The sequence below is a fragment of the Desmodus rotundus genome, chromosome 12 (genome assembly GCF_022682495.2).
Source record: "Desmodus rotundus isolate HL8 chromosome 12, HLdesRot8A.1, whole genome shotgun sequence".
NCBI lineage: Eukaryota > Metazoa > Chordata > Mammalia > Chiroptera > Phyllostomidae > Desmodus > Desmodus rotundus.
This window is the reverse complement of record NC_071398.1, coordinates 47,748,989-47,765,190: the sequence shown is the minus strand read 5'-3', so window position 1 is coordinate 47,765,190 and position 16,202 is coordinate 47,748,989. Positions and strand designations below refer to the sequence as shown.

Genomic DNA, 16,202 nt, shown 5'->3' with positions numbered 1-16,202 from the left:
GTGAACTATAACACTATTCTCCAACTAGATTTGTTTTGCAAAAATGAAAGCAAATGGAATGAAATACCTTATCTTCAGACGTTCATGGCCCTTTACCAAGGTAGGGATTTAATAGTCTTGTAGAATGTGCGTTGTCACAAAATGAGATGATTTAGAGAACACCTTCTTCACAGCCCTAGTAAGAGGCCAGCCTGTCTCTGTAGAGGCTCATACAAAACCCTTCCAGAGGGTGGAACAGCCTGTTTCCCAGCTCACTCCTATGCCGCCCCCCCCCCCCTCAAAAGCAGCTGCTGCTGTTTAATTCGTCCTCCCCTACAGAAGTGCAGGCACCTGCCGCTGCTTACAGTTCTACGACTACTAGTGGTGGAACTCATTATCACACAAATTCTAACATGTTACTTCTGAGGGAAGTAGCAAATGGGGAGCCTGGTAAAGAATTATTTGGGTATATATTCCTTTTTCTGTGTAGTCAAAAGGTAGGAAAATTTCTGGGCCAGTGCAATAGAAACACTGAGACAAGAAAATTAAACAAGGTCAAACAGTTTGAGCAACTTACAGCCAGCTGGTAATTGCAAGACCTTATTTCCTGTAACCAAAAATACTCAAGCACGAATGGTTTGTACCTCTATCTAACCAGATATAAATACCTCAAATCACCTTGGTCTGGAAAGAGAGAACAGAGATCCAATTAATGTCACTTTTGCCAGCTATACCCAAGTACAAATGAAGTCAGGGGAACAAATAAGAAAAATCACATTAAAAGCCAGACAGACTCAAGATAAATTAAAACACTAAAGCAGACCAGAAAACATTGCAAATTCTCCCCTAAGATCATCACAGACAAAATAGAAATAAAAATCTCCTGGGACAAAAGCTCAGGGCTCAATGAGCACAGCCATGCCCCTTAGCTGACATGAACTTTTTACTTCCTCCTAAACTCTAAGGACCCCCATGAGACATGCAGCCATTGGCAGCTTGACCCTGATTTCCCCTCTGAACCTGTCTGCTCCCTTTTCTCTGACTTCCCAGTGAGTTAAAAGCAGCCCTGATGTGGCTCATTCCTTTCTTCAAACTTTTCTAATGAACCAAAGCAGAGCACCACCTAGGTTCTCTCCTGTTCCTTCATTTACTCTAAGTCCTTCCATTGTTTCAGCCTTAATAAACATACTCCAAAAATCACCTGGCCCCATGTTGTGAAATCTTTCCTACACAGAGTCAAAACCACATACATTACAGGCTGACTGAGAAGGACCCACTCCAGGCTACTTCCTGTCCTGTAACAATTTGATTGTATGTCCCAAAAATATTTGAGAATCTGGAATTGAATTCCAGGTTGCCTGACCCAGGGCATGGGACATCTGATCACTATCTTTTCCCTCTGTCCTCAAATTTTGGAGACCAAACCACTCTGTCCGTCATGATGCCATTTGGTCTCCTTTAGAAAACTGTTCCAACCCAAAAAACCCCCATGATAGGAGACCAAAAAAAAAAAAAAAAAGAAAGAAAGAAAAAGAAATACAAAACAAGGCTTACTGTAATATGAAATTGTTAAAGAAAACCCATGTGTGTCTATTAATTTGTGGTTCTTTTTGCCCACTGCCAATAAAAAACTGTGGCTCTCAATACCAGAGTTTGGTAAAAAGGAAAGGAACTATTTATTCAGAAGTTATACAGGTTGAGAATAAAGGCGGAATATCGCTGTTAAATCTCATTCTCTATATTAACAAAGAAACACCCACAAACATACAGTCCTGCCCCCCACCCTTTGCCAAACCAGGCCAGTTAGGGGTACCATACCGCAGGAAAAGAAATGTCTGTAGCTCAGCTATTCTCCTGTTCTTAATCCAAAACTGCATCTTCATGGTGGGCAGGGGAATCCTTCTCCATCCTTTCAAACCACAGGGCCAAGAAAGAGCTCCACCTGGCTGTTATAACCTGCTTTCCTGCTTTCTAGCCACGTGGTTTAGAGAGCTCCCTCTCCACTCCCAATCATATGGTAAAGCCCCAGTATGGCTGCCATGCCTGGGTTTTAAATCTTGGCGTGGAATTTCCTCCATAACCCCATTTCCGACTCCTCTCACACTGGGTTACACCTGCCAGTTATAGGGGACCTTTCCGTGTGGCGAGGGGAATGTAGCCCAGCCCCTGGTTTGGAAAACTGATGAGGAGCAAGGTCAGCACACAGGACCCACACCCACAGAGAGGTTCTTCCATGGGGAATCAGGCCTGCATTGTACCTAGGCTGCTTTGAGGCTTGCTTTTGCTAAAACTCCCTCACCCTGAATTGAGGCAGCAAATGTTCACTGCATCTCTTTAAAGTAACTTCCTAAAATCTATGCTAAACCTCCCAAGGACCTGTGTAGCCAGTTCAACCACTTTTCCCTTTGCATTTGCAAATATCCCTCTTCTTTAATGTAATTAGCAACAACCTCTCCTTTGTTTTCTGTAAAAGGTAACCACCTCAAGCCAACCTGTGCATAGTAAATGAGGACCATCCGCAAATGTAATGTGCTCAGAAAAGCAATAAAAGCCTGTCCAGGCAGGGGTCAGTGCCCTCTCTCTGAGAGTGGCCATGCTGTCCCTTTTTCTCCACAGGACTTCTGCAGTCCCCGTGAATTTTTTCGTTGCAGCCACAGTACACGGACCCCGCGGGCTGGGGTTCCAAATCAGCCAGTGGTCTGGTTTCTTCTACCTTTCTTGACTGCCATTATTAGTCCAGGCAAATGTGGACCCATGACACAGGAGCCGCCAAGCTGCCCCAGCAGGCACAGGAAACCCCTCCAGCTACATCACATCACGGATTAGTCAGGCCCATCTCCCTGGCTATGGGCAGGCACAGCTTTTAACATATTAAAACTCTGGCCCAGATTTTCAGATATGCAAGATAGTTCTCAACAACCCTGCTCTGCTTACCTCACCCCCCAAGTGATAGCTATTTTTTTTTTTTTTTTTTACATTTTGGGGGACCTCCAGTTCAGCATCCCATTACAAAATGACTGGACTTTTTAAACTAATGATGAATGTTAATACTGGAAATGAAAACAAAATTGTCCATTGCATTGTGAAAAGTATAAAAGCAGTACATAATACTAAAACATCAGTTCAATAAAAAAGAACATTTATTTAATAAAGCAAGAAAACAGCAGATGGAATTCTAACATGCATATTTGTTGTTCCTGTCCTTTTGTTATAGAAAACCGCCAGGAACTCATATCAGAGTAGGCAGAACATAGGATCAGACATGTAACAAAGATACATACATAGCAAATACACATCTGAGACCAGGCTCACCATAAATCCTTAGAAAAATACAATCAAACAACAGTGAGGTAGCTCTACAAAGTTATTTTTAAAAGTTTAAATAAAAAAAAATTTACCAACCAGGTATTTGCTATGATGTAAAGAAGCTGAACCTCACACACTGGATCACAAACTGAGAATCTCTATTCTAAAACATTCACCTACTCTACCACTCAAACTGTGCACTGTATTATTGACAAAGGTAAATGAAACAAACATATGTCCATGTAAGAAAATTATACATAAGTATTTGTACCAGATTTAAAGTAAAAAATTAGAAATTATTGTTTTGAATGGATAAATCTGTAGTGCTAACTTCAAAGATTAAGAATATTTCTTAGCTAAAACAGATGAGTTACTAATATTTCATTAGTAAATCTCCAGACACATATGCAGTGGAAATGAAAGCAGAAGAAATACTGTTATTCTCAGTTATTATTACAATGGAATATAAATCAATGTTTACTTACAGAGCTGTGAAGGGATGAGATTAAAATGTCCATGAAGTAAATTCCCAGTGAAAGTAACACAGACAGTATTATGAAAATGGTGATGGTTTTCATATCACAAATAAGTGAACACTAAACAAATATTATCCTTGAAATGTAGTATTTACTAATTAAAGCTTTTAAAAAATGGTACAAGACTTAAAAAATTTGTATGTCCAAATATTTTTAAAAATAGGTTTAGCAATTCGGTATTCAAAACATATTCTCATATGCTCTAGGTGAGACTTTGCCTCAGTTAACAGCAAATACAGCCAATGATAAATACTGACTGAAACCAAGACTGCTGGCTGGGTCAAAATAGCAACATCCCTCAACTATAGATACACTTTTTCTTTCTACAAGGGCACCAGTGGCTCTGATATGAAATATTTTATTTTATTTATTTTAGAAAGAAAGAGAGGAGGAGGGGAGGGAGGGGGAAAGGGAGGGAGGAAGGGAGGGAGAGAGAGAGAGAAATCTAGATTTGTTGTTCCCCTTACATATGCATTCATTTGTTGCTTCTTGTATGTGCGCTGACCAGACATTGAAATCAGAACATTGGCATACCAAGGTAATATTCTAACCAGTTGAGCTGTCAATACAGTCAGAAAACCTTTGGTTATATTTAATGACAATGACTGATACTACATAAGAAAAATATTCCTGCAGATCCATTAATCTGTATACACATTGATCCTGCAGTCTTTTTCTCAGAAATGTTTCTGGTTGCACACTCAGAAGAGCCATACTCCATCTTGATGGCTACAGTCTCCTCCAACACCTATTAGGCCAGTGTTTCTGCTGTAATCACAGTCTCCCCTAACCTTTGTGGGGCTACAACTATTGACCATCACCCATGGAATTGCACACTTCATGGCACACAGCCCTTTGCAAGACCTGGGCCAGAGCTTCCCTACAAAAGAATTGGCATCCTTTACAAACAAAAAAAAAAATCATGCTGCTCCAAGATGATCTGAGGTTGTTATAGCTACTGCTTCTTTGGAGTGATCTCTGTGTCTCCTAAAACTCACAGCATTGAAGCTTCTCATGAGAACTAGGGAGTGCACAGTCTTGCCTGGGTGGATATAAGCAGGAATGCAAGTTTGGTAAAAACTGCTGAGTTATATTCTGTACCAAACTGTCCCCTCGGAGGTAGAGAAAGTTTGAGACACACATGAAAGGTGTTCATGTCTCTATGCTTGTAAGGCCCAAAACTGTTTTATGAACTATCCCATTCAATAAATAAAGCACCCAAGATTAAAGAAGACTTAAGAAAAAGACCTTATTTTACAAACCAAAATGTGATTAGCTTGGCAGTTCCTGTATTTGTGTCTTGTGGACACTCAAAAATTACCAGTGGTATGTAAAAAAAAGCATGTCACCAAAAAGGCAGTCCTTCTGCAAGCTGCAGCTAAACTTAGATGATTTTCTCTACGCCAAAACTGAACAAGGTCTACACCAATTAGTAGGAGTGGAAGGAGTAAAGCCCTGAAAAGTTAGGCTACTCCTAATTTCCTTCCACAAATCAGAACACAGTTACCTTCTCTGAGCACACTAGGATGATGACTCATGCATCTCTGGAAACATAGAGAATGAAGGTGAAATATCTTCAGTACAGAAATTTGCACTGACATCAATCTGGAAACAGACCTGGGTAAAAAAAGAAAGTACAACAAGGACACACAGGCTTCCCATATAAAGAAAAATTATGGGGAACTTCCCTACTGTTCATGTTTGGCTGTATGAGGTTTGATTCCCAAACATAAGGCTTAAAAGAGTTTCCTACAATATTATTAACACACACACACACACACACACACGTGTACATTTCCTACACTTCTAAGACCTTCCACCCACGTGAACTCTCATGTGTGGAGGAAGGATAGAATAATTTTGGCTAAAATATTTCCCACATTAACTGCATTTGTAAGGCCTTTCCCCTGTGTGAAGTTTCTGATGACGATGAAGTTGATGCTTTTGGATGAAAGATTTACCACACTGACTGCAACTATAAGGCCTTTCCCCGGTGTGAACTCTCTGATGAAAACGGAGGCCAGTGACACCACGAAAAGATTTCCCACATTCACTGCACTCGTAAGGCCTTTCTCCAGTATGAACTCTCTGATGACAATGAAGGTGATGGACTCTTTTAAAACATTTCCCACATTGAGTGCATTCATAAGGCCTTTCTCCTGTGTGGAATCTCTGATGATAACGGAGACCAGTGCTACTGCAAAAAGATTTCCCACATTCACTGCACTCATAAGGCCTTTCTCCTGTGTGAACTCTCTGATGAATACGGAGGCCAGTGCTACTGCAAAAAGATTTCCCACATTCACTGCACTCATAAGGCCTTTCTCCTGTGTGAGCTCTCTGATGATAATGGAGGTTAGTGCTACTGGTGAAAGATTTCCCACATTTACTGCACTCATAAGGCCTTTCTCCTGTGTGAACTCTCTGATGATAATGGAGGTGAGTGCTACTGGTGAAAGATTTCCCGCATTCACTGCACTCATAAGGCCTTTCTCCTGTGTGAAGTCTCTGATGACAATAAAGGTTATAGGTACTTTTAAAAGATTTCCCACACACTCTGCACGGATAGGGCCTTTCTCCAGTGTGAACTGCCTGATGACGATGAAGGATCGATTTTGTTTTAAAAGATTTGCCACATTCACTGCACGCATAAGGCCTTTCTCCATTATGAACTCTCTGATGAGAGTGAAATTCACCCTTGTGGGTAAAAGATTTCCCACATTCACTGCACTGATATAGCCTTTGTCCATTGTTCACTCTCTGATAACAAAAACTAGGAAATCTAGTAAAATATTTTCCACAGTCATGACACACAAAACACCGTCTCCAATGAGAAATACTCTTGCTCTGAACATGCGTGTGACTGCAGTCAACAGCTTTTTTGCATTCATTCAGGGTGGAATAATTTTTTTGTTGAATAATCACTTGAGTCGTTGAGATTTCATCCAGCCTGTCCCTGGTGTGAGTAGCCTCTTGATGGCGATGTTCTGACTCAGTAGGGATGTCCAATCCAACCTCCCTACAGGTAAAAAGCTTCTGGGACACAGTATGATTGCAATCCTTGGCAAGTGGCATCCTGTCCACACCTCTCACAAAAGGCTTCTCTCTCACGTACTGCTCCTGGTGCTGGTGAATATCTGTACTGTGATGAAATTGTTCTGCACATGCTCCACACCTCAATAGCTTCTGACTGTTTTGTGCTTCCTGGCGCTCAATCAAGTGGAAAATATGTCTCAAGACAGGCCCACAACTCTCAAAGGGGTGGCTCTTCTCTGAAAACAAAGCTACCTTGAGATTCTTTGCCTGTGACACTCTTACAGGAACAGTCTGTTCAATCGGTGCTTCCACATTCTCTGCTCCACAACAGCAACCTGAACAAAAAGAAACACTGGTGAAGTATATGTTGATCTTATAAAGAAGGAACATCCTCATCACACATGGTCATCTGTCACAGCTAAGGATGATTCTATGAAACCATTTTCAATAGAAGTGAGTCAGACACTGAAGAAATGGCCCCAAAAGTAAGTCAGTGGTGGTGACCTCACCACAGAACACATGCAAGCAAAGGATGAACCATAAGGAAGGGAGACAGGGTTTAACTGTTCTTCCACAAATGGTTTCCCTTAGGACCTTTTCGGCTGGTGACGTAAGAGTGTGTAGAGTAATTTGAATGAGCTCAAACTCATCAACATTAATTGTACTAGAGCATGTTCAAGGTCAAGATAACAATGTGTGCATACTCCAAGGGTCTTCAAGCTTGGACAAAAGATAGAACACAGTTAAAAAAAAAAACCTGTAAAAGAAATGGTTGAAGTGAAAAGTTTAGATAGGTGAAGATTATCTGTGAGCTGGGAATGTGAGTGAAATGATGACAGAACTGAGTGGTCAACAAAGTGTCAACAATAAATAAGTAGAATGGGGTGGCGAACTGGCAATGATAACAAAATACTTTTAAATAAAATAGGTTCCTAATTATGTATTTAACAAATGCCATGTATCAAACCCTCTCCAACAGCCCTTCACCAAGGCACGACTGCCTCTGAGTACACCCTATCATGGACGGAGTCATATTTTTCCTGGAATGCACAAATGATTCTTCCCCTTAAATTCCAGTTGAGTCATTACATGGAATATAGAAGATAAAAATTCTGAGAGAAAAACTGAAGAGGTTAGCAGCACTGTGGTAGAATATCGAAGCATGAAAGATACCCCGGAAAAAAGTTCTATGTAACTTTAAGATGATGTCCAAATAAGAAATATGAGAATTCTCCCTTCTTCCAGAACAAGTAGACATCTATCCACAAACAGAATCAATCATGAGAGAGTGGAATAAAAAGCCAATTAAGACTAATAGAAAATTAGCCCTCATGATGTGGCTCTGTTGATAATGTGTCATCCTGATATGGAAGCATTCCAGGTTTGTTCCCCAGTCAAGGAACATACAAGAAGCAACCAATGAATACATAAATGAGTGGAACAACAAATGGAAGATTCTCTCTCTCTCTCTCCTTTCCCTTACCTCTCTAATACCAATTAATAAACAAATAAACAAACAAACAAAAGCCAAGCAGCAAAGCCAATTTGGAAAAAAAATAGAACAGCATAAAAAGGATGACTAGAAGGTGGGTTAGCAAACATATTTGAAGACCACTAGGATCAAAAACAAGGGTCAGTGTTACCTTTTACAACCACTAGTTGCTCTAAGGTTGAACTTATTGAACTGTTTGGTGAAAAACACTGGTTATTTGTTTTTAAGAACCAAAGAAGTCCCTACAACATCTGTGAACTCCCCACACCCCACAGTTTACATATCAGGGGACCCTACAGAGTTTCTCAGCATGATGTCCAGAGTCAATCCCTTGTCGATAACCTTGTCTAGTTAGACCACAAAAATCAGTATGTCCCATATGTCCCAGCAGTATTTGCCACCAGAGACTCCAAAACCCTTGATTGTCATTGAAAAGAAATGCTGCCAAAGCAACTGTGGACAGGTACATTTTTTGTTATTCTAACATCAGCTCATGTAGCATAAAGGGGACTAGGACTGGGACTTATCTCAAGACTGAAACACACCACCAACTCAGCCAACTCTTAAATCTATATGTAGATGAATCTATTTCTCTAGCCAGAATGGGTCCATAAAATTGAAAGAAGTTACTACTTCATCAAATGCATAAATACAGGACATAAATACAGGATAAAAATACTAAAGAGAAGGATGCTACCAAAAGAACATAATTAATTTTCCAATAATTGATACCAAACAAATGGATATCAATGCCTTAAAAGGTACAGGGAATAAGAACCATAATTGGTAGGTACTAAACAGACAGGGGGAGGTTAAAAATTGTATAGGAAATGGAGAAGCCAAAGAATTGAGAAGTATGATCCATGGACATGACCTAAGAGGGGAATGCTAGAGGGAATGGGGGTACCACGTGGAAGGGGATAAAGGGGAGAAAAAAATGGGACAATGTAATAGTGTAATCAATAAAATATACTTAAAAAAATTGCAGACTAGGAGAAAATAAAATGGTAAATCCAAAACTCTAAATGCAAACCATCAACATTTTATTCAGGAACCTGGTCTTTGGAAAAAATACCTTCCCAGAAACAAAAATCTATGGAAGTTCACTGCCACTTAACCTGACTTATTAGAAATGCTAAAAAAACGTTCTTTACGATAAAATGAAAGGCCTTGACTGGTGTAGCTCAGAGGATTGAGTGCAGTCCTGTGAACCAAAGGGTCGCTGATTTTGATTCCCAGTCAGGGTACATGCCCGGGTTGTGGGCCAGGTCCCCAGTAGGGGCCATGTAAAAGGCAACCACACATTGATGTTTCTCTCCCTCTCTTTCTCCTTCCCTTCCACTCGCTCTAAAAATAAATAAATAAAATATTTAAAAAATAATTTAATACATTTTTAAAAGACAAAATGAAAGAATACTAAATAGAAACTCAAATACACAGGGAAGTGTAATTTTCACTAATTATAGTGAGGGTAAGAATTATTAGTGAGAATTCTCACTAATTCTCACTAATTTTGTGAGGGTGAAAATGAAATGAAATTCACTATACTGTAGCACTGGATTGGTAGAAGGTGTATTATGTAACTATTATAAAGGTTTAAAATTAAATCTAGTAAAAACAATGAAGATAACACTCTATACCTCATTAGATACAAAATATAAAAAGTGTCAATTGTGACATCAAACACATATTAAGGGATACGATTGGAGATTCAAAAGGTAGAATTTTGTTATGCAAGGAAGTTGTTATCAGGATAAAATAAATTGTAAACAGCATTAGTTGTTTTATGTAAGTCTTTTGCAAATCACCAGCTAAAATGTATGTAATAATTATACAAAAGAGAAAAGAGTCAAATCCCTATACAAAGTCATCAAATCACAAAGGAAGACCACAAGACAGGAAGACAAACAAAGGAACTGCAATAGGATGAAACCAATGAAGAAGTGGCAATAGGTGCTCCTTAAACAAATTCCCAAACAAAAGACATAGAATGGTCCTGACGGGTATGACTCAGTGGGTTGGGCAACCTCCCACAAACAGCCAAGTCTCTGGTTGGATCCAAGTCAAGGTACATGCTTGGGTTGTGGGCCAGGTCCAAGGTAGGAGATGAGCAAGAGACAATCAATTGATGGTTCTGTCACACACAGATGTTTCTCTCTGTTTCTTTCTCCCTCCCTTCCTCTCTCTCTAAAAATAAATAAATAAAATCTATTAAAAAAAGACATTGTGTGACTAAAGATATTTTTTAAAATGAGATACTATATATGCTGCCTACAAGAGAGTAAACCTTTATGGACATAATCAGGATGAAAATAAAGAGATACAAAAAATCCCATGCAAATGAAACCAGAATATGGCAGCTGTAGCTAAAATTCTGGAGGCCAAAAAGACCTCCTCAAAAACTCACAAGGGTCTAAGGTCGTGACTGAATTGAAAAATAAGTCAATTCATCAACAAGATAACAATTTTAAGTATCATGCACTAAACAACACAACAAACAAATATGTTAGGCAAATAATATCAGGTCTGAAGGCAGAAAAAGAAACCCCACATTAGAAGGTAACTTCACTATTAACTCTTCAACAATAAATAGATCATCCCATCCAAAAGAAATAAGGAATTATTGAAGATTGAGTACAGTTTAGAGCAAAGAGTACAAATAGACATATAGAGAACAATCCATTCAATAGCAGCAGAGGATGCACTTTTGTCAAGCACACATAAAATATTCTCTACAAAGATCACAGGTTAGGTCGAAAATCAAGTTGCAAACTTTGAGAAAAAAAATCACATCAAATTTCTTATTTGATCACAATCTATGAATCTTGAAATCAATTTCAGTTTCAAGAAAGCTTGAAAATTCACAAATATGTTGAAATTAAACAATATAATCCTGAACAGTCAAGGGTAAAAGAAAAAAAAAAACAAAGAGAAATTAAAAAAAAACCTCTAGAGGCAAGGTAAGATTTGGCACAATGTACCAAATTAAGAAATGTCCAAATTAAGTAATGTCCACATTAACAAAAATGATCTCAGATAAACAAGCTATCATTTCACCTAGAAAACAATACATATAGCAAGAAAGTAAACCCAAAGCTAGCAAAGAAAAAAAAAAATTAAACGTTAGAAGAAATGTAAATGAAATAGAGATATGACAAAAAGAAGAACATCTAAGAGCTATTTTTTGAAAGATAAACAATACTGGCAAACCTTTACCTACACTAAAACAGAAGAAACAAGTTTCCTATACCAGACATTAGGATAAGACATTACACGTGACCCTGAGAGACACAACACCTCATAAAAGATGTTGGCAGACGCCATTTTATCCTGCATAGAAAATACTGATAAATTCCGACTATAAACTTCTGAAATTAATAAACAACTTCAGAGTCCTGTCCGGGTAGCTGAGTTGGTGAGACCATGGACTCCATGTGCCAAGATCGTGGATTCGATATCCACCAGGGAACACCGTGTTCCACCCAGTGAATGCATACATGGGTGGAACCACAGACCAATGTTTCCCTATCTCTCAGGCTCCCATCCTCTCTCTAAAATGAATAAGCAAAAATTTTTTAGTAATACATAAATAATTTGAGAAAATTTATAGGATACAAAACCAACATACAAATATCAGTTCCATTTCTACACATTAATAATAAATTATCAGGTAAAGAAATGAAGAGCCATGGCCAGGTGGCTCAGTTGGTTGCAGCATTGTCCCAAACCTCCAAAGACTAGTAGGTTTGATTCCAGGTCAATATGCAAACGTAACTTGCTGGTTGGGTCCCCAGTTGTGGTGTATGTAAGAGACAACAAAGCAATTTTTCTCTCACATCCATGACTCTCTCACATCCATAGTTCATTCTCATTCCCTCCCCCACACCCCTTTCTCTCTAAAATCAATATATATATCCTTAGGTCAGGACTAAAAAGTAAACATAGAAATGAAGAAGGTAGTCAAATTTAGAATAGCATCAAAAACAATTAAAATTCACAGGAATAAACTCAAACAAAAATTATGAAGTATTTGTACACTGAACACCATAAGAGTTCAATGAAAGAAAGAGATGAAAAATGAGTGCAAAGAAAGCCAGTGGTCTAGGAGTTTAAAAGTTAATATCATTAAAATGTCTATACTACCCAAATCAAATCAGTCTACAAATTAAATACAATTTTGATGATAACAATTTTAATGGCATTTTACACATAAAAAAAAAATCTTGAAATGCAGGGAACATCAAAAGGCTTCAAACAGCAAAAGGAATCTTGCGAAAGAACAAACTTGGTGGCATCACACATCCTGATTCAATCTATCACAAAGCCAAAGCACGTAAACAGTGTGTTAGTAAAATGAATACAGCACTGGCTGGTGTGGCTCAGTGGATTGAGAACCAGCCTGCAAAACAAAGGGTCGCTGGTTCAATTCCCAGTCAGGGCACACGCCTGGGTTGCACACCAGTTCCCCAGTGCGGGGCATGTGAGGGGCAACCCACACATTGATGTTTCTCTGCCTCCCTTCCCCTCTGTCTAAAAATAAGTAAATAAAATCTTTTAAAAAATTAAATGAAAAAATATTTTTCAAAAGTTTCCTTAATAAATGGGGTTGGGAAAATTGACATTCACATGTAAAACAACAAAACTGGAAACCACTGACAAAAATCACTTCAAACTGCATGAAAAATTAAACGGCAGCCCATAAACTTAACTTCCTCAAGACAACCTACAAAAGAAGTTTAAGAGATTTGCTTTTTAAAATCTATACAATTATTCACTTTAAAGATTTAATTTATACTTTCTTTCTGTGAAAGGGGAAGAGAGGGAGAAAGAGAGGAAGAAAGAGATGGTGGAATCATCAATATGCCACCCAAACATCAATGTGTTGCCTTTACCACACCCCAATCTGGGGACATGGCCAGCAACCCAGGCATGATCCCTGACTGGGAATCCAACCTGTAGCCTTTCAGTTTGCAGGACAATGCTCAACCCACTGACCCACACCAGTCAGGGCATCATATTTCTTTTTCAAATGATTTTCTGAATACAGAACAACCACTAGGCAAGAAAACAAATAAAAACAATGCAGACCTCAACAAATGAAAAAGTTTCTTCACAAAACAAGAGCAATTAACAAAATGAAATAAAATGGCAGACCTGAGGAGTGTGGCTCATTTGGTTGGTGTCACCCTGCAAAACTAAAGGTGGCTTGCTGGATTACTGGACAGGTTACATGACTGGGTTGTGTGTTCAGTTACTGGTTGGGTTGGGAGACAGAGGCAAAGGATTGATGTTTCTCTATCACTTAGCTGTTTCTCCCTCTCTTTTTCCCCTCCCTCAACCTCTATCCAAAACTAGAAATCAATAACACCTACAAAAAAATGAAAAATAAGAAAAAAAAACAGCAATCTCAGGATGGAAGAAAATGATTGCAAACTATATAAAAATATGGCTTGAAGATACTGTGGGCTCGGTTCAGAAAAACCCAACATTACTTTATTGACTTCCCCGTGAATAATGAAGTTATGTCAATAATATACTGCAGGCTATTAATAAAGCAACACCTTAGTCTAAATAAAACTCTGTATCATCAGTTAAAAATAACTGAACACCCCTGGCTGGTGTAGCTCAGTGGATTGAGCACAGGCCTGAGAACCAAAGGGTCGATGGTTTGATTCCTAGTCAGGACACGTGCCTGGGTTGCAGGCTGGGTCCCTAGTGGGGGGCGTGCAAGAGGCAACAACACACTGATGTTTCTCTCCCTCTCTTCCTTCTTCCCTTCCCCTCTCTCTAAAAATAAATAAATGAAATCTTTAAAAAAAAATAATTGAACACTAAACACTAATAATCTGCATCTGAGCCAGCTGAAAAACTAGCATCTAGACTTGCAGAACACAGGGTTACCAAAAACACTGAAATTATACTAAAAAAAGCAGTATCTGTGAAGCAAAAAGAAGCCAAGTACCAGTAAGTGAAAAAGAAATCAATATATAAAATATCCAAGAACTCAAAAGACTTATTAGCCAAAAATGTAGGAATAATTGTCCAAAAATATATATACAAACGACCAACGAGAATACAAAACTGCTTTTTCTCATTAATCAATATGGTATGCATTTGGCTCCCTGCAACTACAAACTGTAAATCCTTCCCTATGAGTTGAGTAAAATAGGTGTTGGTATTGCAGAGGGAGAAAAGAGCAGTGAGAACCAACTAACCCTAACAAGGAAAGTACGCAGAAAACTGGAAAATCAAGCGGTGCTTACAGTCCACATATAAGGAGAGAGAGCCCCCTAGAAAGTACTGGGCATAAAGAAATGCAAAGCCTAGTCCTCATCACTGGCAGGAGAGAGGGTCTTACCCAGTGAGGATATTAGTTCAAAATTGTCCAGCATCACATCCAGGTACAAGCATCTCTGATCTTCATCAAGCAGGCACCACTCTTCCCTGGAGAAGTACAGGGCAATGTCTGCAAAGGTCACACCAGCCTGTCAGAATTGAGACAAATGAATGGAGGGCTGTCTGAGAACCACAATCCTACTCCTTACACATCCTCCCCACGATCAATTTCCTCCAGGGCTCCCCAGTTCAGTGCGGACACCAAGCCCTAATGCCAGGCCTGGCTGCTCTCTCACCACAATCCCATTCATTACTGTTCACACATTCAGCAGCAGCAGCTTGCTTGGGAGTCGCAGGGGATGGCAGATCAATGCCATCTAAGCGATGGCCATGACTGCAGGGTCCCGTCCTTCCTGCCAAACACTCCACTGAGTCTCCAAGATCATGCCTCCAAGGCATAGTCACCGTTATGCCCTCACACTAGGGTCCAGGACCGTCACTTCACACTTTCCTAGTTGTGCACACCATTGTGGAATGTCTGCCTCCTTCACATCTTCGAATCCCAGGTTCACTCCCTCAGCTCTGCCACCTTTCTGCACCATAGCACAGGTATCCGTCTGGACTCACCCAAAAGCCAGGCATATGGCATCCACACAGTGCTTGGCAGGTTCCCGTGCGATCCAGCACAACCCGTTTCCTAACGGGTCCCACAGCCCGCCAAAGCCCCGAATGAGGCGCTTAAGTCCTCCCTGCCTGCCTTGTGATCTTTCCTTCAACAATCACCACCGAGATCATCACGGGAAACTCAGATAAGAGTAACTCCGTCCACTCTGCACTGTACTTGCTGTGTCCTAAGAAAGCACAACACTCTCTCCAATGAGCCTTCCTCAGGGTCCTCCACGAGGGTCCTGGGCGACAGGACATTCGTACACCTGGATGTTGGGTTCGCTGGGGTGAGGGGTCGGTGTGGGGGAGGTGTGAGGGGACTTGCACTTACCCCGGCCGGGCGTCTCAGCAAGGCCGCCAAAGGACGCCGGGGGAGAGGCTGGGCGGGAACGGAGGTAAGGGAGGACGCCCCCGGCTTCACCGCCCCTGTCCCGGCCCTGGCGCGGCTCACACGGGGAGCGTCGCCGAGCTGCTTGCTATCGTGTGTGCTGTGTGGACCACGACTCTGGCGCCTTCCCCGCCCCGGCATCTCCACCAACACCCAGCGATCTGGAGCTTTGGAGCATGAACTTCAGCGGGTTATGGCTGAAGCAAAATGCCCGCTGCAGAAAGATTCCGGAAGTCCCGCCTCTGTCGGAACGTCCCAACGGAAATGTCTTTTCTGACCCGTCAATGGGTAGGCGCGGCGGTATCCCTCTCAGGGTATTATGGGTAATATGGGTCTGAGACTCCAAGGCTGTGATCAGAGGTTTTCCCACATCACTTCAGCAGAAAAGGCCAAGATCCGCCTTTTAGGGTGCTAAGAAATGACAGGTGGTCAAGCAAGTCAAATCTTGAAAATGGCTAATGAA

General features: G+C 40.4%; 1 protein-coding gene across 1 annotated transcript; it reads right to left on the bottom strand.

Moving 5' to 3' along the window:
* Positions 1-3,103: 3,103 nt before the first annotated feature.
* On the bottom strand, positions 3,104-15,972 carry LOC112310129 (zinc finger protein 211). Its single transcript, XM_024566363.3, has 3 exons — positions 15,683-15,972; positions 14,708-14,834; positions 3,104-7,192 (listed from the first exon to the last, which is right to left on the bottom strand). Exons 1-3 carry the CDS (start codon positions 15,878-15,880, stop codon positions 5,703-5,705), a joined length of 1,815 nt encoding a protein of 604 aa, XP_024422131.1. The 5' UTR covers positions 15,881-15,972; the 3' UTR covers positions 3,104-5,702.
* Between the last annotated feature and the right edge of the window lie 230 nt (positions 15,973-16,202).